General features: G+C 40.5%; 1 protein-coding gene across 1 annotated transcript in view; it reads left to right on the top strand.

Annotated features, from left to right (window-relative positions):
• Positions 1-7,299: 7,299 nt before the first annotated feature.
• LOC310995124 (leucine-rich repeat transmembrane neuronal protein 4) overlaps positions 7,300-27,392 on the top strand; it is a gene marked incomplete at both ends in the record, with an annotated part of 100,780 nt that continues 80,687 nt past the window's right edge. The window contains 2 exons of the mRNA XM_083984052.1: positions 7,300-7,303; positions 16,328-17,886. Of these exons, the coding sequence (XP_083840178.1) occupies positions 7,300-7,303; positions 16,328-17,886 (1,563 nt within the window). The remainder of the gene's footprint in view (positions 7,304-16,327; positions 17,887-27,392) is intronic.

Raw genomic sequence — 27,392 nt, 5'->3', positions numbered from 1 at the left:
CACCCATTGGCTATAACCTTGGCTAGCTCAGACTCTCTCACAGGTGAATGCTCTTTAACAAAGGTGCAGACCCACCGCTCACAGCACCTCCCAAAGGGCCCCCAAAAACTGCAAGATGGGGATAAAACCAAAAACATAACAGTGACCCTGTGTTTTATGGTTGTTGCATGTGTTCATTTAGCAAAGGTCATGAGTAAAAGCCTCGTTAACATTGCTCAAGTTATAGAAAATAATGAGATACAATATGATAATGACTAAATGATATCACCTCCACAGACCAAAAAAAACAAAAAAAAAACATACTTTTTGTCAGTGGTTACATAAAATGTGTCCTTGAGGATGCTTTTCTTGTGTCTCTGAACACAACAGTAAGCAGGAAAACAGCGATTGCATTTGGTGATAATCTTCAACTTGTGCCAATCAGCCAGTCTAATCACATTGGGGGATTTAATTGAAAGTGGAGGACCACAGAAAGCACAAAGTTAAACTGAAGCAGATAAGAAACTCCAGTGGCCTGTAATTGGACCTCATTGATCTGCTGGGTTTATAGATCCTTATCATCTCACATTATGTAAATTCTTCCATCTCACGAGAGCATTAGAAGACATCCCCTCTGACTTTAATTTTGACCCATATGGTTGTTAAAAGATTTCCTATAAAAGACAATGAAATGCATAATATTGTAGTATTGACCACATGAGCTTATCATAGCGATGGACATTTCCCTTTGAATTTCTGCAAGAAAACAAAAATAACACTGGCTGTTTTAAGGACTCCCTTGCTCTCTTTTTTGTCTTTCTTTTCTTTTCTTTTCTTCTTGAATAAAATCAAAATAATTTGTGTCAAGTATTCCCTCAACTAAAATGAAGCCACACTGCCTACCCATGTTCTACCCATGTGAGCTTATGTCCACAGAGACCCCATGGGCAGTTGACAGATGGCAAGGCACTACCATACACAGATGCCCACCTCTTATCTCTTACGTCCCTGCCAAGACAAAACATGAAGCAGGCATGGAATCAAGCAGTTGGGATCAAAATCTGGGGGAAAACGCTGAGGGACATAAGGGACACACTTTTACTAAAAATATATACAGTACAGTATGTCAAATCAGCAAAAAGTTATAGATTGTGTTCAGGAATGTGTTGCAAAGCATGCCATGTGCATGTGTCTCCAGATTATTTTTTTTTTACTATAGTGTTTAGTATATATAGTGGCATTTTTCATTTCAGATCATAAAGTTTGAGAAGTTTTGCATGGATACAGGAAGACAGGGCAGGAAGTAGAAGCTTGTCAAACTCCCACAATGTACCCAAAGTTCCATTATTGGCTCAGTTATTCATGATATCATCCATAAATGTAAATCAGCTACAGAAAGTGAAAGAGAAATCTGAACTGACACCTACAAGGGGGGTAGTGCAAAAAAGAACGAAAGAAAAAACTGAACTGAATTATTAGCGATATCACAAGCTTTACAGAGGGTGCGATTGCCTCTGACAGTAAATCAGTAATTTTATTATTCAAGGATAACAGATGAGATAAGAAAATTGGATTTCCCAAATCATTGAGTGATAGCAAAAGAGAGTCTCTTCCTGAAATATAGATCCGATGCTTGATAAGGGTTGAGGGAAAAAAAAAATATTTCCAAAATTAAGAACTAACCAGTGAGATTAGATCTATAACAACATAGAGCACCGTGAAGATTTCTTTCACTTGCAAGTATCCTACACATGAAGTATATTGTATGCTGAGTTTACAGTCAAAGATGAGCGCTGCCTACAGATGTGCCTTGAGAAAACTGCCACAATGTCTCTCTCAGATTTTGAAGTATCTTTACTGTCATGTATGCTGAATATCAGTGGATGTCTTGGTTTCTGAAATACATACAGTGTATTGTAAAAACTGTCATATATTATGAGGTGTACCAGCAGTTCTGGTACAGGAGGTTGGTGCTGCATACAAGGCCAGGAAGTGAAAAGAGAAAACCACCATTACCTGCCTATAGTAGTGAATCGAACACTTCTCAAAATGGGTCATCACATAATGGGAGTATGTACTGTAGGCAACACACTGCAACAGCAATCTGAAAGTATGTATCAGCGCTATCTAATGAAGGACACAGAGCACTAGTATCAACGCCAAACTTATCAGGTATTTGTAACAGTTCCAGCAGTAAAAGCAAGTTTAATGTCTCACTACTGCCAGTTCAATAGATCCCAGTAACACTTTGCTAATTATGAATGAAAATGAATGAATGAAAACTCAAGTCTCACACGACCAATTTGTGTTGTAAAAAAAACAAAAAACAATTAGTTGAAATGAATTAGTGGAACATGATTATGGAGTGCTGACTGATTTGAAAAGTCTGCAGTGGAAGTTGGACAAAATGTAATCAGTTACTCATTAAAGATTATGTGCTAATTGCATCATCTTACTAATTAGGTGCTTGGAAAGGTAAACGACTTTTGCTAAACAGTGTCTGTGTGAGTGTCAGTGCAACATTTTAACAACTTCACTCTGAAGACAAGCAGGTGATCCCTCAGTGTTGCATGTCACCCTGTGGTAAAGACAGGGTGCCCTTTCACAGTACTAGTCGCTAAACACACTGAGACCCAACTGATATCAGCTTTGATGAGCCTCTCCAGGCAGGCCTCTCTGCAGGAGCCTGATGGGTGGAGTCTGGTCGTGAGAGTGATTCACTTCACCTGGTCTGGCTGCAGTCTACCTGACAACAGTCAACCTGTTTCTCCCTCTCCCTTCCACCATGTTTAGGTTTTTTTTACATAATGAGGTATTCGCTCCTGAAGCCTTGAGTCAGGCTGTGACACAACCCTCCGTCAAACTAGTCAAACTGGTAAGTCAACAAACAAACCCATCTCCATAGTTTTAAAGTAACAAGGAATTACTCTGCTTTTACAATTCTAAAAAAAAAAAAAAAAAAGCGTGACACATTGCTAAGTAATATATTTCTACCTAACAATTGTAACAATGTGACATAAAAATGAATTTGAACTTGATGTTCGCTGCGATGGATTAAACAACTCAAGCACGTATCCAGTCTGCTAATAGATTTTCCTTTTGTACAGAACTTAATGGAAAAGAATGAATATCAGAAATGTGGGGGGGTGGGGTTGCGTTCACATTTCTAAAAGACAGTATTGTGGTCTGCAGAATGAGGATTGTACTGTAGAGCCTGGGATAAAATATTTGAAGTCATTGGTGCAGTCCTCATGAAATAATATCATACTGTAATCCTACTCTTACCCCATGCGGGACATACAAACAGTCTGCATTATCATGCATGTTTAACATGATTCAGGCACTTTACATGTGTCTGCTCATGTACATCCAAACCCAAACAACTCATCCCCAACCTGAGCCGCAGTGTGTGGAACTCAGCTCTCCAGATTGGAGCTCAGCTTGGGGTAAAGGTTAATGGAAGCAACCTGCAAAACAGAGATTTACAACAACCACATCTGCTGAGGCAACCTTGGCATCATAACAATCTTTGTTCCAAAAACGTCTTTATTTTTTTTTAAAGATAACAAAAAAAACGAAAAAAAAACGAGAAAAAGTTTTTATTTTATTTTCACATGATTCTGTGTTTACCGTATAAGCTGTCCCTGGATATTTGCTCAGTGATTCACATTCATAGGTGAACTCGAAAAACTCAGTGTCAGGTTGAAAATTGCCTTGAGGCAGGTTAAGATTATTCTGCCAGGCTTAAGATCAGAGGAAATGGAAAAAGAAAAGAACACTAGAGAGAACAAGTCCCAGTCTAATGTGAACATGGGAAGGACAGAACAGAGCTGTCTCTCACCCTGGAGATAGCCTGGAAATATCTTCTGGTGTCAGAATCACTTAGACAGAGCAGGTACACCAGCAAAGGCCATACATTCACCTATACAGTGTGACTATTGACCGAACCACATGGGTAATTGTGTGACCTTTAAATGGATCACAGCTGGTTGATCCACCTTTATATCCATATTCTTTTCTTTTGAAAATCTTTAGAAATTACAGTAGTTTTCCACATGTTTTTTTTATTGACCTGTGGTGGTGATTTACAGTGATGTTTTTATTTTGGTTCCCAGCAGCTTCATGAATTACTTTCAATAGGCAATAGAGGTTACTTTGATTTTCCCTCACTGAGTCATACATTCAGACACTTACTGTATTGGACTTGCAAACTATTACCTGTTTTAATTCTCACAAGAATATAAAGAGTGCACACATTAGTGTGTGCTACTTCCATTTCAGAATCATTTCTATTTCATTATGCATTGTGTTATGTTCACAGCCTGAATTTTATACCATGTGTAGACTTTTGTCAATCTTTAAAATGATACAACAATAAGAATTTGGAGGATGTTTCTTCCATTTGATCTATTAATCTCAAAAAGCAGTGCTATTGAAATCACCAAGGCCTCAACATGTGCAACCTGAAAGGTTGTCGAGCATTGCCAGGCAACAGACAGCCCGGAGCAGGGGGATGTGTGTGTGTTTTTTTTTTTATATATATAACCTGTAAGATACTTTTTCCTTGTTCAAGGCTCTTGACTTTTTCTCTCTTTTTTTAATCTTGCATAATGAAAACAACCTACTCGACACACACTTAAACCAACAAGCAGATGCAATTCATTGGTGGTGTACAAAAAAAAGTTGAAGGTAAACTATACAGTTATATTTCTTGAGAAGATAAATCACTGTTGTAGCCTGTGGGCTGGCACTGTCTGTGTCTCCATAACTTCACAGGGTATTAATTGTTTCAGCGCCGTCAGCAGAATGGCCTCTGCTTGTTGAACCAAATCCAGAAGTAAAGTCATCAGCCAAATTGCATGGGAGCAGATACTGAGGCTGAGTTACAGTGCAAGACACTGAATTTTAAAATGGTGTTGGAGGATGTCTGGCTTCATTTTGGGAAAAAAAGAGGGTGATGTGGAGACAGGTAACCAGCACTGAGATGAATGGGTAGACAACACGTCAGTTTGTGGCAATTTAGAAGAACATGGAGATGACACAGTTTTTATATCCTTAACACACTGATCTACAATACTGCTTTGCATTTTTTAAGACAATATACCATACGATCGAATGAAGAGGGGCATTTGGTGGCAGTCATACATCAATGATTGGCTTAGTATTAGTGCATGATGCGCTGCAGGGAACCCTTGTGCTGCTGGGGATGAATCTCATTTAAATAGTCTAAATTTTCACGGTATAAAAGGGACAAAGGTGTAAGACAGCATCACATTTTGTGGCATTTTAAATTTGTACCTGGCCCATTTTAATTGCCTGAGAGATTAAACTATTGTGTGTGTGTGTGTTTGGTGAGCAGGTTATAGATGGGAAAAACATTCAAATACAGTAATTATACTGTATATATATGCAATAATAATGCTTCATGCTGAATTTAGTGGAGTTTAAGTATACAAAACGTAAATGCCATGTACCCCTACTAATAAGTTGTTTCATAAACAAATATTAAATTAACTTCATAAATTGTTAAACATTATTTTACAAAAACAAAACAAACAAAAAAAGACTCAGTGAAAAGAATATACTCATTGAGAATGTGGGTGTCAGTTTAAGGCCAGCAGTTGAAAGAAAAGTAGGCAGCATAGATTACTGAACCAGTGCAGACGCAATGCACATTAAAAATTCAGGTGCCCATTTCTTCCTTAAATACAGGCAGCTGGGGTGTCGCAGAGGGAGGCCGCTGTCGATTAAGTACCATTGCATTTCCAATACGGGTTAGTGTGCAATGTTAACTAGAGTTGTGTTTATGAGTCCTGGTTCAGTCGTTTTTCATAACCCGTTTACTCAGAAAGCAAACGCACCCCTGGAAACATTCAGAGAACCGCTCCGCCTGTATCCACTGATTCCAATGCATGATTTCAGCACCACGGACAGCGTCCTGCAGCCTCTCGCATTGGCTCTCAGCGTGTGGTTATAGCTGCCTCCACAATGGACCTCATTCTTACACAATGGCTTTGTGCATGCTTGTGCAGGCAACTTGTGAGGACCTCCATGGAAATATGTACTCCATATAGCTTCCAACTACACACTGCAATCCATATCTGACCCCTACATTTAACCTAAAGCCACATTCCTACCTCCAACCTGAAGCTAAATATCAATCAGAATGTAACCTATCTCCAGAGAATTAAATATCCAACAGTCAAGGTGGTCCTCACAAAGATAGAGAAGCTAACACACACGCAAACACACTACAGAACATACTATTTTAATGTTAGCTACTTAATTCCCTAATATATCCACCACTGCGTATATGTTGCATTTATAATAGGCGACGTAATAATTATGGCATTTCTTCAGTAAACAGGTTTGTTTTGTTGTTCAAGCAGATCATAACGCAGGAGTCGCCAATGATAATATTTGGCAACCTTTAAAATTCGTGTCACCGGTAATGTTTAACTCACGACGCAGCCTCGGACGAGCTCACGGGGTCGCAGTCTCGCCAGAAGAGGGCATTCCGCTTCTGCCTGACAAAGTTGCTTTGACATGCAGACGTGATTAACAACAGCGTCATGCTGTATTTCAAACCGAGCTACGGCCACAATGAAAGGAACATTTGGACAGAAAGGTGGATAATTGGATATGTGGCGTTTCCGCGAGACTCGCTGACAGCGTTTCACAGAGACTTGTGGATAAGCCATCGTTACTTTTCCTCCACTGTGCGCCATGCGCGGATCACACTGAGCATCCTGTAGAATAGAGACGCTGGGGTTTTCCTTGGAAGAGGAATCTAAGGGCTGCTCGGCTGCTTTGGAAAATTATCACTTGTTTTTTTTCTGCATCGTGTCACTGTATCTGTGAAGTTTTGCGGCAGGATTTTCGCGGAATCTCGTTGCGCATGCAAGACTGACATGAATTACTTGGATGTGGCTTCGGTATTGTCTGCGCCTACTGCAGTACTCTTTTTGCCTGTAACTTGAAAAAAGAGAGCGATTCTTCACTGCTGCGAAGACATGGAGAGGGAGTACTGAAAGCGGATTGCTTTTTATTTGCCTCCCCCTTTTTTTAAATCTGGAATTGGAAGTAAATGACATTCGCCCCGCTTCAGTTTTACGGTTATAGATGCAGAACTAAACCGGATAGCACACCCTGGTCCGGGAGAGTAAAGGGCAGGTGCGCTTTGGAGTCGGCGGCTGCGCGGAGAAACCGGGCTAGTGGATTAGGACGGTACCTGTCTGAGGAGAGCGCGTCATGCGGACTCGGATGTCGCGCACCAGAAGCCATTAAAACCTGTAGGCTGGAGCTGACAGATACGCGGATATGGGTAAGTTCTGTTTCGTGTTCCCCTCTTCTTCTTCTCCATCTTTTTCCCTTTCTTTTTTTTCTGATGGCGTGGGTTGTTGAAAAACACACTCTAGTTGTCCTCCTTTCTCATAATACACCCCCAAAATGCCTTGACTCCTCCGTGCAGAATCTGCTCTGAATCTGATGTTTGCATTAAAAAAAATGGTCGTCTATCTCAAACGCACTGTTGAAACAGCTAAAAAGGGGGTTTGGGTATCTTTTGTGAAGTGGTTCGGGGAGCTTGAGGAATGTGACAGAATCCTGTGCTGTAGCTTGTTAGTCGCAGAGCTGCAATATAATGTTTCCTCCATTTCCTGGCGCTATGGATTAGGAGACACTGATGATACTTGTGGTGTGTCTTTGGAAGACTGTGCGCTTAAAGGTTTTATCCAAAACCACGACCAAATGAAAGAAGCCTGTTTGTATAAGTGAGGACTGTCCATTTTTATCCCCCCTTCCTCCTGACTAGTTAGAGTGGCTGGCTCATTGACATGGACTGGAATGCTAATCACGGGAAATGTTGGAAGCCAGTCAACTTTATAAAGCGTGGTCCTGCATAATCATTGATTGTCCTTAATCTGTACGCATGATGCCTATTGTCCAGTTCCAGCCCGCTGCTAACGCCTCCCCAAAAAACTCTTGTGGGCTGAGGGCACCGCTCGTGCAGGTTTTGCTTAGCAGACTGATTCTCATTCAAGTAAGGCGTCGTGTTCTGCACCTGCCATCAAGAGGGACTCTCCAAATCCAGCATATAACTGTGCATCCATGTAACCCTACCACTGCTCTCTCTCCCTCTCACTGTGCGTCTCTCCTTGTAACGCATGATCATTTGGTGCCTGCGCGCGTTCACGTTTCTCTTTTCCTTTCTTTTTTTGAAACTCATCTTATTCTCAATTCTATATCGTTAATAATAATTTGCTATTTAGTCCCGCTCTGTTTCCCCTATGCCCGCGCTGTTACATACTCGTAACCCAGCTCTCACCCCCACCACCACCTTCTTGGCCCATCTTTCACTCCATCCCTAATTTCGCCCCCTTTCTCCCAACATTTTTTTTTTTAACACTCTGGGCTTCTCTCACCTTTTGCACTCTCCTGGTCTGATATTCTTGTCTGAAGTAGCCTAATCTCCTCAGCCATTCTTAACTAGTATACAGATGGCCAAGTTCACTGGTGGTGCTGTGCCATTAATTGTAAGGCTGCATGATATATCGACCCACAGTGGGTTACTGCACCACATCAATATAAGCTACAACAGCATACAAAGCCTTACAGTACAGGCTGTAGGAGCTCAGATGGCAATTTATGTATACTGCAAAGCCGCCATATATGGTTAAATCTAAAAGTCTGGTTTATAGACTAGGTCTTAGTTTAATATCAGAGTATGTTAGGAACCTTGTGGTGATTTTTGACTGCGACTCAGGTGCAGGTGCAGATGCTCTACAGACATATTTTTGTCGAGGTGCAGAAAACTGGCCCCCCAAAACATCTCAACTTTTTGTCAACCACCCATATTCACGCTGCTGCCCACAATTATTTGATGATTACATGGGGCTGTGGGCTCAGTTATCCACCAATGTGGCTGACTGTGATGCTCTTCATTAACAGCATGGAATGCACTTATGTTTCATGGACCATATCATTAGAGATCTGCTTTGCAGAAAGCGAACAGTAGGGTAGGGACAGTTTAAAAAAAAAAAAAAAAAAAAAAGCCACAGCCTGAGGTGTAGATGCAGATTTTTAAGATAAACTGAGAGGCCCATATGACTTCTCACAGGTTCCTTATATAAAACATATAATCACAGTTAAAGCTTATGCACCACCTGTCTGCATGATGCTAAAGTCAATAATTCAATGGTGAAACTGAAATCAAAGCCATATCAGTCATACTGGCACGCCTCCCTCGGTATATTTCAGAGTAGCACAATACGGGCAACAGATGACCTTCTGCTGGCCCTACAGCATCCAACAGGCAGCATCCTTGAAATGTCAGGTGAAGCAAGTGAAGAGGGGAGGATCAACTGGCCCTTTGAGGGCAATGTCCGGGCATTTGTTATTTACATCTGCTTATTTTCAAAGTAAAAAATCAATGGATTGTGAAGCACCGGGGATCCAACATCCATTATCTACAGTATGCCTGCTTATCCTCCTCAGGATTGCAGCAGCCTGGTTGCACTGAGCTATGAGATCAGTGTGCACACTGGAATGAGTAACTCTTGGTATGGTGTGGTAAAATATTTCAGCAATGTTTTACAATGGCCCCAGTCAAAGAAAGACAATGTGGAAAAATAATTTACAGAGTACAAGTGAGCTCAGTGTAGCCGAGGTTGAAGTGATGCTCCAAGTGCCATTCTGCACCTTCCTAACACTGGATGTGCATCTATACTCTTACTGATATGATGCATTTCCTAGCCTCAGACCATTTGTCTAATTCTGACTAAGTTTGATTCCTTTCTGCTTGGAAAACTAAAGTATCTTTTTGCTGTTCCTGCACTGTTGGATTCATTGGGTCAACTTGATCGGGCTGTGACTTAATTTCTGCATGTCTAATAATTAGTGTTAGGTAGAAGATAGGTGGTAGAACAAACAACTTATGGACATAGTTTCCCCTTTGAAATGTTTCATTAGGTAATAATTAAAAGTAACATTATTAACCTTGTGGTTCTGCATCCACAACAGTTTTAGTGTGATAATGTGTTGTCTTTCCAGAGTAAATCGCTCTACAGTTGTAATGTGACATTTACAGTGGACTGCATATGCCTGAGACCCCTTTCCCTTTAAACAGAATGGCCCATCACACATGTGATTGTGTATTCATCCATTTATCACACACCATTGTCTTCATCAACACTCCCAACATTAATCTTCTCTATTCTACCTGTTAAGTGCTACAAATACCAGACAGACACTTGTGTTTTCTTACCACTCCTGGAATGAGTCTAACTTGGCAGGCCTTGCTATCATCTCAAAGATAATTGGAGACTAATATAATGGCTGAGGCTGGTCTGGGGACGTCCTTCCCTGTGTGTTAGGCTGCTGTCCAGCCTCTATGTGCAGTCAAGACGAAGGCTGGTAGCAGTTTTGTCAATGACAGGCACCAAATAGCAATAAGCCACTTGTGTGCACTCAAAGTGCACCAGTTAGCGAGTCCATTTGCCAAGTTATTAAGCTACATTTGGTTTTATTTTAGGTCAGCAGTAAAGTGCACTTACTCTCTCTATGTGTTAGGGTTGAGAGGCAGAAATAGCTATCTTCTCGTGCTGAGGACAGCAGGGCTGTCTGCTACATAACTAAGCATTAGGCACATGCCTTTAGACAAACTTTAGCTCTGACTTATCCATCCATATTAGATGTAGACAGATAACTGCAGAGGGTGACAATGAAAAATGAAGAGCAAAGGTCTATGTATTAGACTGAACACTGAACAAGCAACAAGGAAAAAAACAACACTCAAAAACTGGAAGAAAGCAAGACAGTTGAGGAGTTAAAATGAAAATCAAAAGAGAAGTGAAGGGGCTGAGGTTTTACCACATAAAAATAGACTTCACATTATAAAAAAAGGGGGCCTCTTGATGGCTGCAGGGTTCAAGGACATGCAGAAATTGCATATTTTCAGTGGGATGGAAAAGGAAATGGTGGAGAAATCATTCATCTAAGCAGATACAGCAGGAGAACAGTAATGGAGAGAGGTACGTCATGTAAGAGGTAATAGAGACGCAAACCCCATGAGTGACACCTCAGAGAGTGACTTGTGCTCCTTTGTGAATAAGATTAGAGGAGAAGTGCGGAAGGAGATGGCTTACAGAGGCATTAGCGCACAGAGCGCTCATTAAACCACATACAGTGTCAGTAAGGGGGAGAGAGGTGTCTTGTGAGGCAGGCTCTATCTGAAAGAGATGGTAGAGTCACTTCTAATAAAGCATGCATATTATGCACATGGGAAATAAAAGCAATAGGGGGTTGTTGCTGCGTCCTCCTGGGATACGAGTCAAACAGGGAATTTAGAAAACATGCATTCATGTTTAACAGCCCACACATTGTGTGCTGCATTCAAAGTTGTCTATTAAAATTCCCCAAAATGCACATGGAGCATTACACACGGGCATTTCCCTGCATCAATGTTCTCCTGCTATCACTACCTTTATTTGTTTTGTAAGGCTTTGAGGCTCAGACTTGTTGGCAAATTAGTTAAAGTCACATCCACAAACCTGAGACCAAAAGAAATTGGCTGCCTTTGGAAATACTGCATCTTGTGATCCCCATCTTTCTCTCCGCAGTATTAAAGTGAAAGTATCACAATTGTGGGATGTGGTATGAAGAAACATGATTGATGTATCTGTTGGTATAATCAATAGTCAGCACAAATTATCTGTGCAGTTCCATGGTTCCCACCATCTGTAAGGAATGATGAAAGATTCCTCGGTAAACAAACAGTGGGTCTCGCTCGCCATCACACACACATACACACAAATGGTAATACACACATACAATACCCATATGGGATCAGCAGATGCTTGGCAAGGAGTGAAATGGCTATGTTAGATAGCATATGCTGTATGATGCCTCTCAGGCACTCAATGTCAGGGAATTATTTCTGACAAATCCTGCAAAGATTACAGAAAATGTTAGAGAATTGAAATTGTGTTTGTTGCCTCAAAGTAGTCCGCAAGTCTCCCTAACGTCTGGAGGATTTGTGCTTTAGCTCAAGTTCTTCATAGGTTTAACATGCCAGCATGTAACACATTAAAATTCAAAAAGCATATAGCACCTGCATATAGCACCTGCCAAAACATTATTTTGTAAGCTAATTAAAGTGCAGACTGCTTCTGTCCTGACATAAGAATCTTATCGCACAGTGATAATGGTAATAAAGTCCCAAACTTGATGATACTGCCTTGAGAAACACTCATAAGAGTAGTGAACCCCCACTCTCCATCCCACCTCCTCAAGGGGAAATCAATGTATCTTAATGACAGATCATTAGTGGCTCTGTAAGGGGGAACGATTTTAATGGAAACAACTCTGTCTTACCTCAGAACAAGGAGTGATATAAGGAAGCTAGTGACCAGCGTTTCTTCACATTCAAAACAGCATTTGAAACACAGCAGCATCTCGTCCCAGAAAATTAATGAAATGTGCATCATGAATATGTCAGTTGGTCGTCCTCCAAAGACACATTTGGCATTCAGGTAGCTGATTTTCTGTAGCAGAGATGAGTTGTGTAATTCTATAGGGGTTATGGTGTTTTGTATTTTTCATGTTTTATTTTATTTTATTTAGACGTGTGGAAAGCAGAGGAGATGATTCATGCTGAACCAGTCCTGCTTTGGTTTGGTTAAACATAAAATGGCTGGAGTCTAAATTGAAACGCCTCCGGGATTGCACACACCACCATCAGCTCTTGAATGTTAACTTGCTCTGTATAGGCTGCCTTTTATGACTTATCAGCTTCTGCTGTTGGTGGAATGATGGCTTATAGGATGACTAAACACAAACATAGATAAAAAATATGATTGACTGAATTGCAAGTTGCTTTGCTGCAACAGTCATTGTCAGTGTGTATTCACTGTAAACATGCAGCTCAAATAACATCACTCCAAATAGCTACGACCTATTTGAGGTAATGAGTCCACAAAATGTGAACTTTGCTTTACACTGTGGCTCCGGAATGGTTTTGTGATTTACATAACACTGTTTGTATAATCTACGGATCACATCAAGTTCTAATTTTATCAAAACAAGTTATGCCACATAATATATCACAAGACCATTATAAAATATTGTAAATTATCATCTATAAAAGTTCACAATTGATGCTATTTTTTTTTAAAATCATTTTCATTCAACTTTTATTCAACCAGACAAATGAGCAAAGTTTCAGATTGGACAAAATAATATTGGAAACACAAGCTGTAACCTGCTGAAAACCAAGTGAGGCTCAAATAAGCCTTTGAGCCAAAAAAAAAAAGCCCAAATTGAGAGAACAAAAATAAGCTAAAACAAATACAAATGCCAAAGGATTCACTCACCATACAGTTTACAGTTACCTGATTTCAGTCAGGGATTATCAAATTCTTTAGTTTAATTTCCCAGTCCCAAAACATGAAAGATTTCCTCCTTATCTCAGTCAATTCACCAGGGACAGACAGCTGATACATGCATTTTGATCTATGATTACAGTTGGAAGATGTTTTTTTTTTTTCTGACAGAAGGAGGGTTTGCCTGGAATGGTTATATAAATATAAATATACTGTACAAGTCCTACTAGATTCTAAAATTGGGAAACTAATGACAAGGCTCTTGCACGGTGGAGGTGAACAAGAGTGCAGCATTGGTGGGACTTCTACGGTTTACAAGCAAGTGCTTAATTCAAAGTTGCAGTCATTTTGTAAATTGCAGTGATTCGGTCATGGTAAACCCCAAGGCATGTATTTGACCTTCAAGCCAAGTTATGTTATATAATTAATTGCATTCCTGCAATTCCTAAAATGTACCACGACAGACTGTCAATTGTCCTCTGGATTCAATTTTTAAACTAGAAATATTAAGTTATGTGAAAAATAAACTGTAGCAGAAGTTTCCTTTTTTTGTACTAAAAAATACTTCACTGTGAGGATTGATGAGAAACACTATCCACAATCTCTAAAAACACTTCTTAGATGGTTTTTAGACTAAAATTGTACAAACCCCCTGAGTTGGGCTTTGACAAATACCGATTACATTTTTTTTTTCACTTCTATGGACCTTAGGATTTATATGTCTATCCATAGCTGTAAATACTGTCTATGGAAAATCCACTTAAGAATATGAGTCTGATCTTCAATGCTGGTCGGAGGAGTAATTACTTAACTGTTGGAATAGTAAGAATTATCTCTAAAAAGCAAGATGAAAGACAGTTCGGTAACACTTTACTTGACACCTGTAATGCATTATAGCCATACTTATGAGTTATAATGCAGTTATAGCACCGTATAACTATAGTTATAAACACTCATAAATTATCATAATGCTTTATAATAATCATAACACACTATAAAGCATTTTATCATGACTTATAGGGTCAGGTATTATAATATGTTATAATTCTTAGTAACTTACTGACTATGCCCAGCCCACATCAATAATGCATTATAGTTATGTGTTATAATTGGCTTAAAAACGTGTATAACTATCATTATGAACACTCATAAATTACCATAAGGATTTATAACAATAAGCATAACACATTACAGAGCATTTTATAATGGCTTAAAAGGTAAAGTATTATAGAGTTATAATTGCTCTATGATGTGTTTTGCTTATTGTTATAAAACATTATGATCATTTATGAGTGTTCATAACTATATATAACTCATTAAGTATGGTTATAATGCATTATAGAGATAGGCGTCAAGTAAAGTGTTACTGAAAGGCTTACCATTTTGAACGTGTTTTTTTTATTATTTTATTTTCATCTGGCATTTTCGGTGTTGATGTGGAAAAGCTTTCCTTCCTATAGGACATAACAGCAGTTATTAAACCAACACTAAGGAACTTTTCAACCTTCATATAATATTTTCATAACTTTTGTGATGGTACATCGACTTACAACAGGTTGAATGACACCTCTGTCATGGCCTGAGGGGGTCTGTATCGCCTTCACTGGCACTAAGCAACTTTGAGGAGCATGGTAGGAACCCGGCTCTCTCTTAAAGCAGATATCAGCTTCACGGCCGTTTCGGCTAATGCTGCGTTCAAGGCAGGCTTTTGAAACCGTAAGTTACAGCTTCAAGTCACAACTACGACTTGGTAGCGTTCCAGGTAACCCGTAGCTCGTGTTTTTACCATCCTGTTGTCTGTGAAAGTTCCCTATAACGGCCACTCGTAACTTCCGACCCGTGAACTCGTACCAGATCGAACTGGTATGACTTCACAGGAAGGAAAAACACAAAGTACGAGTTTCTTTGAACGCACCATGAGTTAGCAGCCCCCGCCCTTGTCAGGCATCAATTGGTCCTCGTGCTACGTCACCACATTCACGCGCATCCCTTGGCTGCACACACAGCCCTTCATGCCGTTCTCTCTCCTCATTGGATAACACTTGTATCCCACAAGGAAAATTTTCTCCTCGGGTTACAGCAGAGCAGAGTGACGGAGAGACTCGTGTTTAGGCTGAAATACTTCATGTAAGTGATTGCTGACGGAAAATAGGACTATTTAGGACTTATATTAACAAAAACATTCCACTGATATCTGCTTTAAGTTTCACTTTCACTTTTGCGAGTCACCACGAGGAGGGAGCAGGCAATGCAGCACCTTTCTGTCGGATTTCTCAGTGTGTTTACTGAGAAATGATCCGCTGCTAACAGAAACTTAGTTTGGACGTCTTCTGTTAATTTCCATGCGCTAGTGCTCATGGGAAATGGAGTCTTCCTTCAGGCAAAACACTACCGCTTTGGGCCACTGGCGCCGCCAAACTCAACCAAAACTGAAAGTTCTTTAGTACTGCTTTAACAATTTGCCTGACTTTCAGAACTCAATGTTGCATTAAGTTGTTGTGTTTTGTTAATGGTTGGCTACTGGTTTGCTTTTAAGCTTTTATGTTTTTTGGCAAAGAGGGTTAGTGTTGTTCCCATTCAGATTCAGATAAATTAATCATCACATTGAATAAGTTAAGAGCTAAAACACAAAAGAGATTACTTGCAGCAGAATTGTTACTTGATAATGATAACAAAACCATATAGATGTGGAAGCACATATTCTTGATGCTTGCCTCAGGATACTTAAGAAGTTTGTAAGCAAAACTGTTAAAATTGACTCTTCTTCTTGGGTAGTAATAAGTCATGTTTATTTGGGCAGATGAGTATGCTGCCAATAAGCAAAACTTAATAGGGTAGGTAGGTTATTGAAACACATAAAAACAAGCCAATGTTCAGCATAAATTTGTTTACTGAAGTAAAAATTGTAAATTATGAATTAAATGTTAAAATCTTAACATTCTTCTCTTTTCTTCCCCTTTTTTACTTAGGCTCTGCTCTGCGGCGTCGCTGGCTAGTGGTCCAACTCCTGATGCAGGTGTGGCTGGCGGCAAATCCATCTCTGAGTGAGCGCCCATGCCCCAAAAGCTGTCGCTGTGATGGAAAAATTGTCTACTGTGAGTCAAGCGCCTTTCGCGATGTTCCCAAGAATCTCTCAGGAGGCTGTGAAGGCCTGTCTTTACGGTACAACAGCCTCGCCGGTCTTCGTGCTGGCCAGTTCGCTGGTCTCAACCACCTCATCTGGCTCTACTTGGACCACAATTACATTGCCTCTGTGGATGGAATGGCCTTCCAGGGGGTCCGCAGGCTCAAAGAGTTGATCCTGAGCTCCAACAAGATCACATCACTCCACAACACCACATTCCACCCTGTCCCTAATTTGCGTAATCTGGACCTGTCATACAACAAACTGCAAGCCTTGCAGCCTGGGCAGTTCCAGGGCCTACGGAAGCTTCTCAGCCTTCACATACGGTCAAACTCTCTCAAAATCATCCCAGTGCGTCTTTTCCAAGATTGCAGAAATCTTGAGTTCCTGGATCTCGGTTACAACCGCTTGCGCAGTATTACTCGAAATGCATTTTCAGGTCTGGTCAAGCTCACTGAGCTGCATCTGGAGCATAATCAATTCTCAAAGATCAATTTCTCTCACTTTCCTCGCCTCTACAATCTGCGGGCACTTTATCTGCAGTGGAATCGGATTCGGTCAATGAGCCAGGGCCTCACCTGGACCTGGACCTCCATCCAGAAACTGGACCTGTCTGGAAATGATCTGGCGGAAGTTGATGCGGTAGTTTATCAATGCCTGCCCAACCTGCAGACCCTCAACCTGGACTCCAACAAGCTGACCAATGTTTCCCAGGAGGTGGTTGATGCCTGGATCTCACTTACTACAATAAGCTTAGCTGGGAATGTATGGGACTGTGGCCCTGCCATCTGCCCTTTGGTGATCTGGCTGAGAAACTTCAGAGGGGCAAAGGAGACCTCCATGATCTGTGCCTCCCCCAAGAAAGCTCAGGGGGAAAAAGTGATGGATGCCGTTGAAGCTTTTGGTGTTTGCCAATCAAACCCAATGACAACGCTTACTGTGAGTATTCCTCCAACCCCATCCAATGTCCCTGTGCAGACTGAGCTTCGCCCAGCCATTCTGGCTTCACCTACTGGTTCTGGAAAAAGGGGAGAGGGATCTGTTCGAGGGTCCACGTCATCTGCTGTTACCCCCCCTGTGGCACCCCCAGAGCAAGACTTGGAGCCTGTGTCCTTCCATAAGATTGTGGCTGGAAGTGTTGCCCTTTTTCTTTCTGTTGCCATGATCCTGTTGGTGATCTACGTGTCTTGGAAGCGCTATCCTAGCAGTGTCAAGCAGTTGCAGGAGCATTCGGCAGCAGCCCGCAAGCGTCGCAAGAAAGCTAGAGAGACGGAGCGCACCCTGAGCTCTCCGCTGCAGGAGTACTATGTGGACTACAAGCCTACCAACTCTGAGGCCATGGATGTGCTTGTGAATGGGACCGGACCCTGCACCTACACCATCTCAGGCTCCCGAGAATGCGAGGTATGACCCACACCACCGCCACTCCTCCTAAACAAAACTCTGTCCGCAGCGAAGCGACCAGAGGTAATTATTTACACTGCTTTGATAGATGATAAGTCTGCCACTTGATTACTCACCCTTGCACAGCAGGTTAGTCAAATACATGGCGTACCTATTAAAGGGAGCAGAGGTAGTTTTAGGACCACTTTGTATATAACAGGATATCTCTTGTTTTCGGTTGGGTGTTTGCATATTCGCTTAAATCCTAATCTCTGTTGAGATGCAAATGTTTGTTTTGCTGCAGAATTGTACAGAAATACAGATAAATGAGACTGATTACATTTCCTGCTCTGCATAATCTTGAGCTTAAGCTATGTTGTTTGTGACAAGACATTTGTGCTTGTTTAGGTACTCGTTTGCTTTTTTTTTTTTTTTTTTTGCTTGCACATCATGGGCTTTGCGCTTTGTGTTTGCTCTACTGCTATTCAGGTTTTTGATGAGGGGGAGAGTAGCTGCATAGAAGATAAGAGGATTCACTTATGGACACTGGATGTGAATGCTAATAGAGACTATTGTCACTGAGCTGAGCTTCCGCTGAACTGATGACTTGACATTTTCCTGACATAGCTTTGACTCAATATACTTGTTGGAAAATAGCTAATGTCCATAGTCTCCCAGTAGCACTCACTTTCTGATTTTTTCTCTCTCTCTTTTTGCTTTTCTTTGCAAACTGACTTGCTGAACCTATTCACTTGTTTACTCACTAGCTCTATTGATTAGTCACACATTCACTGGCTATCCACACTTGAACTCACTCAGGGAGTGAGAAAGGTACACAGTTTGTGACACACACACACGCACAATAAGTAGTGTTTGATAGTCCCGTAAGGATTGGGGATCCTTTGAAATATTTTGTATACAGGCAAGTTCATTTTTTCAAAACAGTATTTACAGACTGCAGCATAGTGGGAATATTTTTTCTCCTTTCATGCTCCCAGTTGCTGCACTCTTGTGTATCTTACATACTGTACATTGCTTACTTAAACCTCTTACTCTACTGTAGAAGAAAATCCATTACTCATCATTGATTAAACAGGCACAGTTGTAACAAGGGGACTAGGGATAGGTCTGAGGCCACCTAGGTCATCAGATAACCCATTCTACAAACACATATTGCACATTGTACATTCTCAGCCCATAGCAGCCCACTCATAGTCTACTTCCCTAGACCTTCTCTGCATTTCCATGGCATGAATTTCTAGCAGGTTCTCTCTGGAGGTATGTGTACAAATCCAGCAGTTTAAACAGCAAGGAGGAGGAGGTGGTGGATGGCTGGATCCTCCACACTTTTTTTCCATTTCTGTTACTGACCGCCTCATCGAGAGGCAGGTCGCCTGGTAATATGTAACACTGGCAGGTTGCTCACAAAGTTTTGAGGTTCAAGTGGGAACACTAATCACAGTTGCCACTTTGTTTGCCTTGCCCTGACCTTCATAGGTCTAGACTGATGTGTACTGTGGTTTGTTATTTATTTATTTATTATGTTCTGTAGGGTAGTGCAAATAGAGGATTCTGTAGGTGCTGTCAGCAGTTATTTCATTATTCACTGTTTAATTCTTGCCAAAGAACCTTCCATTGACTTATGGCATTTTTCACATCGCCTAATTTTTGGTCTTTTGTTGCTTCAGCACATCATGCCCTGCTGTTGACTAGTCAATGCAATGCATGCAGTGACATTTTATTTTCAGATCATGAAGGGTCTTCTTATATAAATTCAGCCTTTTTACTCCTTACCATTTACTGATACAGAAAAATGAAAACAGGAATGTAATATACACGATTATCCAGGCAAGAACATAGCCTACTATCTATTCATGTAAATATGTTTCATGTTCTTATGTCCATCCCCTATGTAAATGATTAACAAGTAATACAGCAGCTTCCCTTAAGAATCATATTAATATGAAAAAGGCATGCTTGTAGATGCACTACGGATGAACTCTCAAATCTGCAGTCATGCCCTGTGGATTGGTCAGTTCATTTCAAGTTCATGTTACATTTTTTCATTCATTATTTCTTTAAGTGGTCTCAGGGTGTTGAGGGTAAGCTCACCTGTGTGTTGGACCTATACACCGTATGGTTTAGTACTAGTTGTTTGTTCTGGGATTTTTAATTTCAACACTAAAATGATATTAGGTAAACAATGGAAGACTATTGCAGTGGGGATCATGAGGAATTAACAGAGCTATGGAGGAGGGGAGGCTGTCACACTAGGTGAAGTCAAACAAAAAACGCCCTGGTTACATTCCAGTATTTCACATTACAATAGATACTAGGGATTCTCAGCTCTCTCTCTCGTTTTAATTCCTGTCACCCCATGCCAGTGGTATTTGATTATTATCAGATACATAATGAACTAGCTGAGCTGGCCCTATATGAGGCCTTATCTATTAAAAGTACCCTACACCTCCACTTAAAGGGACCACACCCAAATTACTCTCCATCAGCGTGAACTAGAGGTGGACTAAAATCCTTGCATCTATCATTAAGCCTTTTCTTTATCCTGACTTGACTGAACTTAACAATTTAGCTGACTCTTTTATCTAGTGAACCGAATAAAGTGTGAGTTAACCCATTCTAAAAGGAGCATGGGCTAAATCAACACTACAGAGCCAGTCCAGTGTAATAACTTGGAGGCATTTGAGAATCATCAACAAACAGAAGGAACTGTCGGCAGAGATATACAAGCTGGAGGATAGTGAAGACTTTTTGTTCTTTTGGAAGTGAGGGCAGAACCTGAATGGATCCAGAGCAATATAAAGGAAGGTTGTTAAAGGACAGAGTGAAGACAGCCCTTCCTTAAACAATATATCTTCACAACTACATGGTTCCCAATAAAGTGTTTGAAACTGCAGCATTTCATCAGTTTATCATGAACTGGTTTCTTCCTATAAACTGTCTGGTTGCTATACCAACCTGGTACCTTACACAGATGATGTATGTCAGGTGAAGTGTGCTCATGCATACACTTTATGTGTAAACTATAGTAGCCTACTGCAATGGATCATTGTTGATCCGTGATCCGTGCAGATCGACATGCAAGTGGTCCACTGATCATTTGAAGGAGGAAGTTGTACGTGTAATGTGGGAACACCGAATAAACGGGCAATCAAAAAAAAAGGATCTGCTCGTATCGGCAGCTCCGATCTGTGACTCGAAAACTGTGATCTGATCCAATCCGATCCGTGCAGGTTATGTTGCCCCATAGTGAACAATAAAGGAGAATGTGAACAAAACTATGTCATATGTACGAAATAGGTGATTTATAATTTACTTGTGAGTACCTTTGAATTAGTTATATGCAAGTCATGGTATTGCTACAGTATAGCTGTTAGCATGTAGCTGTTTACTAACCAGTCTCAAAGAAATTCCATGAGTTCGGCCTCAACTTTAATTTCTTTTCTCACTAAGAGCTGTCTGTAGAGTCGGAAAGCACCGGTAATGTTAACTTTTCCCCGTCTTGTCTTTGACTCATGTTAGCATTTGTAACCTGCCCTGCCTCGTTACGTCTCTTTCCGAAACTCGCTGTAGCCTCCAATCTGCCCTGAAGATGTAACCAGGCTCGAAGGGTGTATTGTAACCTCTTGTCTTATAAATGCACCAACGGCTTGTCAAGTGACAATCACCACCACCCGCTCCTGGCAAGAAACTGTCAGAGAAAACTTCCAAATAGCCCCTTTGAGGCTATAGCTGTGAAATCATATGTTGGAAATGCTTCATTTAAAGTATGTTAAACTGGAATGTCTTGGATTTATTTCTGCGAGGAAGATGATGTCATATGAGGTACAGGAGCAGTATGGACTTATAGTTGTGCAGCTTGTGGTTAATGTCCATGGGCTGATTTGTTTTCATTAAAGGCCGCAGGCTAACTCTGCCCCTCCCTCCACAGCTTTCTGGAAATTGCTAATTAACTCAATACACCTGTAGGGGATTGTTATTGCTGCAGTATAACATTCTGGCCTCAGGTATCTTATAGGACCATCTGTAAAGCTATATTCATGTTATGTAGAATTATGCATGGGAACTACTACAGCTTACTGTGTGGAGGAAAAGTGAATGAAGGTCCATCACTCTGCTGGTTCCTCTCACATTAACAGGTCCGTGTCCATGAGCCTCTTTCTCAACACTCTCCTCCATTTTGTTCCTTAAGATATCCTTGGAAATGCATTATCTCTGGCCATATCTGTCCCTCTGTCTCATCTTAAAGCATTGTAGAGGAGAGACAGGAACTATCAGTCAGCAGTCTACAAAGTCCTGAGTTCATCTCGGAACGTGCTCCGATCTTGTTTCTACATTTTGTTGCTCTCGCACCGACATAAATCACTCGGCGGTACGTGGCAGCACCTGCTGCACTCTCCCCGTCCCTCTCCTCCTCGCTGTCTCTCCGCAGACACGAGGCCATAGAGCTGCTCAGGTCTGCTCATCTCTCCTGAGTGGGAATTGCTTATTCCTCCAGTGTCACTCTTAGCGTTTCTTTCATTTGGATTCTGTGCCATCACTATAACTCACCCCGGACCTCTCCACATGATTGTCCTCTATCAGCCCGCCTGTCCACTTGATATGAATGTGAGGTTTGGCAGCCTTTTTAGTGAATTACCTGAAGATGGTGCAATCCTCATTTTCCTATATCACTTCAACCGTCCAACAGTGAGGATTATTTTGATCTTCTTTGATCTTTTTTTTTTTTTTTGCCCTACACCTGATGCAGACAGTGGACCTGATCTGATCTTGAGTCTGTGCCACTTATGGCCTCTGTCACAGTTTTATGTAACAGAACATCCTTGGCCATTTTTGTCTAACCCAGTTTGTTGCATGTCCACACCATATTGCCACATTTTCTTTCCTTGTCTTGTCTCTTCTCATCTGCTTTGACTTTCTACAGTTCACTCGTGTCTAGAATTCAGTCTTCATCCTTTCGACCTCCACCACCTTCCACACGGATCTGCTCATCTGTTGCATGTTGCTGCTTCTCAGTCTGAAGCCGAGGTAACTGGGCAGACATCATTCTTTGCTGCTGACATAAAGTGGCTCAAATCTTTTTGATAATGATGCCGGTGATATGCCAGGCCTGCTCTGCCACTAGCACTGCACATAATTCAACGCGTGTCTTCCTTTTGTTAGATAGACCTGGAAATCATTCCCGCCTGCAGGACTGCTACATGGCCTCTTGACGTCAAGTCCTCGTGTCTTCTGATACTGCTTCTGACCTTTTCCAAACTACAATCATCCACTTACTATAATGTCACACTGCATATGGCTGCGTCTGAATTAATTATCCTGTTCCTGTGTTTAAGAACCCCAGACTCGTCTAATGCTAAAACTAGACTATTATGGTACCTACTTCTCTTTGAATGCAGTGCCCTTTAGCCAAGCAAAAGAATTACAGAGCAGCATCCTGAGGTTGTTTTCATCCTTGTCACTCACTGTAGTGTACGAATAAATCTCTCTCTCTCTCTCTCTCTCTCTTACTCACTCTTTTCTTTTACCACTCTGGCCCTAATACAGCAAACCATGAAGTTACTAAGATGTCACCACACATTTTCTGTTCCACTTTCACAAAATTCCAGTTAAAATAGTTGTGACAGATAATTAAGCGACAACAATGTCAACAATTTATGTCGTTTCAAGCATGAATGCCAATTTACACAAAATGAGAGGCTTCTTAAAATATGGGGATTTTTCTGCTTTTCACTTTCATGTGACTGTACAGTAGATTTAAATTCTCTCTGATTTGAACAGTGGATCAGACAAAAAACAAACAATTTGAAGACATCACCTCAGGCTCTGAGAAGTCACAAACTGCATTTTTCACAACATTCAGACATACATAGAGAGAATAGTTAATCAACGAGTAGGAGAAAAGCGAACAAACAAAACTTACTAATTAATAATTGAAATAATTGCTAGCTGTAGCCTTAATCATCTGCACTGGATGATTAAACTTACTGTTTATTTCAGCGCTAAATACCATAGTTTCTATAATTACACCGTCTGTTTTCCTTAGACTGATGACTCACAACTTGACAAAAAAATTCCAAATTGTTGCAGAGAAATCACGCATAAACTTTATGATGAAGGACAAAGTTAAATTGAGCTATGTTTAATGCCCCGGGTATAACAAAACAACATCAAATATATGTTCAAATATATGGTAGGATGATGTTTAGTGTTGCAGTAGTCACCACGGCAATTTCTCTCGGCAGCTGTACAACACCAAGCTCTGTCTGTATACACTCCATATTTCACACACACAGAGAGGGATGTCATTATTTGCACGATCACAGCATGTTGCAACATGGAAACATATTTTAATATTTTAAGCAGCTGAACACAGACCCAGTGGTGTTTTTTTCTCTTTCATTCTCAAATTGATGCATGCACCACTGTGTACATTGTGTATTTGCTCGCTGGATTTACATCCACAGTGTGGATCCTATGTCTCTGTTTTTACAGATTTTCCACAGTCTGGTCATTTGGAAAAGGTATTTTGTTGGGTTGGGATTTGTTGTATCAGTATATTGTATTTTGTTGGACGTGCCAATGGGTTTTGTTGCTTTGGCATCACTCAGGAACCCAGGAGATGAAAAGGTGCACAATGTTTTTGTAAGATGTCCAAATTTGAGGTAGAAATATATTGTTGCTCTTTTGTGCTGCACCATTGTTCAGCAGTAGCTTTTTTTTTTTTTTTTTTAAGTATGAGGCAGTTTCTCTCCTCTCTCCCTGTTTCTCTCTCCCTCTCTCTACAGTCCAAGGTCATGGTGTCAGATTGTTAATTGCTCAGAAAAAATCAACACAAACACCGGGAGGCTAGCCAAGGGCAAGTAAGCTATCTGTAATTCAGTGGGGAGGCTGAACTTCTCGATGCTAGTGTCTACTGTCGACAATTAGCCATGTTGGAGACTTCAAACATGCACTGCGCGTGAGAGACCAGGTCTGTCATCCTCTAATCCTGTCTGTTTCACACTCCAGTTCCATGCCGCTGCTTTCTGCACTCCCATTTGATCCATGCTTAATGAGGGTGTTAGATCACCAATATAGCAATTACATTACCTGGAAAAGAGGGAAGAGTCTTTTCTGCTTCTCCCGGTTTTCACAGTGCAAACCCAAGTACATCATTAATGCTAAGCTTCCTGATGCACTGCCTCTGTTATCTTTTCTCCTCGTCTGCGATACTCATCCTAAAATCTTTTACAATTGGCATCTCATGCACTTGCTTTGACTTTCTCTGCAATCATTATTATTTTTTTCCCTCCCTGGTCCGTACACTTTCAAAGCCGTTGTTCAAAGCTGTGCATCATTTGTTTTACAGAGGCCCTCCATCTGTTTTAGTACCCCTTATTTGCGTTACCTACTGATACAAGTATTGCTACTCCATGCAGTCTACGCCTGTTCAGATCCACACAAAGATTAAGAAAAAAAAAGAAACAGACATATTGTAACTGCATGTAACTGGACAAACCAACAATACCAACAACAACAAAAAACAGCTTGTGAAAAAAAAAGAAACTGACAGTACAAATGCTGGAAGGCCAATATCACATTATAGCTGTATCTGCCTAAACTGCCAAACTAGCATGTGTCCTACAGCTACAGCTATTGCAGTATGAAATATACAATCCTGTCAGAGAAACTGTGTAGCCATGGTGCAACAAGCACATCACAACCATCACCATCCTATTAAGCTAACATAAAAAGAGAGAGAGAGAGAGAGAGAGACTCCTATATATTCTTTGCAACAACAATATACCCTGTGTGAGTGTGCCAGCGGGGTGTACTGGATGTTTGTTGTCATGGTAGCAAGAATAAATGCACAGTGAAGATTTAGGAAAGGCCAAAGTTTGGTTGGGTTCATGAATTTATCATTGAACAAATATTGTTGATCTTTACTCAACGACATGTAACTTCCTCCTTCACTGTCTTAATTGTGACGACTGCAACCTGATGTAACTACAGTTGTAATGAGCTTCTTTGTACAGGTGAAGTCTGAGTTTTGTACTTGTAGGCATAATTATCCCATGTAATGATGTTGCACTATATGATTATGGATACAATCTTGATGTCACCATACTTCTACTACAGAGACTGATTCCTGAACAATTTACCCAATTTACATATTCACAGCTGTCTTAAATGCTTGACAGTTGTGTGGACTTACAGGAAGGTTCGAGGACATTAGCACCCCAATGAAGCACTCATTCTATTCTCATTAACTATAAGATCATTTTCAGTAAGGTTGGACAGCCTCACCATCACCCTGCCCATTAGTCACTAAATTCAAATACTTGTAAATCAGTAAGTATGGGGGAAGATGGAGATGAGTCATCCATGGACCTGCATCTAAGTACAGCGCTAAGTACCTGCAACAGTACATCTGTTCAAGCCTAAAGTGCTATAAAAGGAAGAAAGTAAAAGGCGACCCAGCCATATCCCAATGATGGGCATTTTTAATCACTTTTTTTTCATCCACACTTACTGTTGAATAAAGCACTTCTGCTGAAGTTGTGCCGGCTAGTTCACATTTACCAGAAAATGATGTGCTATTTAATGAATTGACAATGAGTCAAGTATAATTAGCCTGTCATCCTTGCATAACGCCGCTGTCAAATATTTTAGCTTTCCAAAGTCAATTTTATATTTCTATTTAATAGGTTTCATGGGGCCTAGTGTCAAGAAACTTACTCAGAGTTAAAGACTGCTTTCAAGGCACTAAACAGTTCATTACCTCTAAGGAGACTTGTTATCTGATTATGTAGCTCATCTTAATTAACTAACTACTGTAATTTAGAGGAATATTCTACCAAAAAAAAAAAAAGTTAAGAAAAAAATGATAAAGACCGAAGTACATGATCTTCTCACTGATGTTATGTCTTAAAATAGTGCTTTTCATAGAGTAAGACAGAAAGTGAAATGAAATAACCATAAAGGAAACAAAAGCAAAAACAAACATTATATCTGGATATATCAAGATTTAAATTTATGAAATGCCTAAATTAAAACTCATCCATGTATCCATATATATATATACAGTATACACATATCAGAACAACATCCTTGAAACAAATCTATATTTAGTTTTAGCTCTTCTTCTGGAAGCATGTGTTTTACTAGTTGTCCTTCTATCAATCTGTCTGTACTTTCATAGTACATATCTGTTTCACTCTTGTGGACCAAATATCACTGTACTTCAAATTAGGCACAAACTTTACACGATGTGATTATATTTTGGTGGTTTAAAGTTTAATGGTCAAGGTCATGATGACCCCAGAAAACATTTTTCAGCCGTTGCAGAAGACCCAACAACTGCAATGATCTGTATTTTATATGACTATGGACAAACTCTGTCAATACAGAGGTGTAAATATAATTCAGCATACCTGATACAATTGTCCCAGTCAACCTTTTAAAAAATACCTTGTATTGTATAAATTCTAAATCTATTATGTAATCGAATGATTAAATATTCCTTC

This window comes from Trachurus trachurus (assembly GCF_905171665.1).
Source record: "Trachurus trachurus genome assembly, chromosome: 12".
NCBI lineage: Eukaryota > Metazoa > Chordata > Actinopteri > Carangiformes > Carangidae > Trachurus > Trachurus trachurus.
Note: the sequence above shows the minus strand (reverse complement) of the source record. Positions and strands in the feature narration are given on the sequence as shown.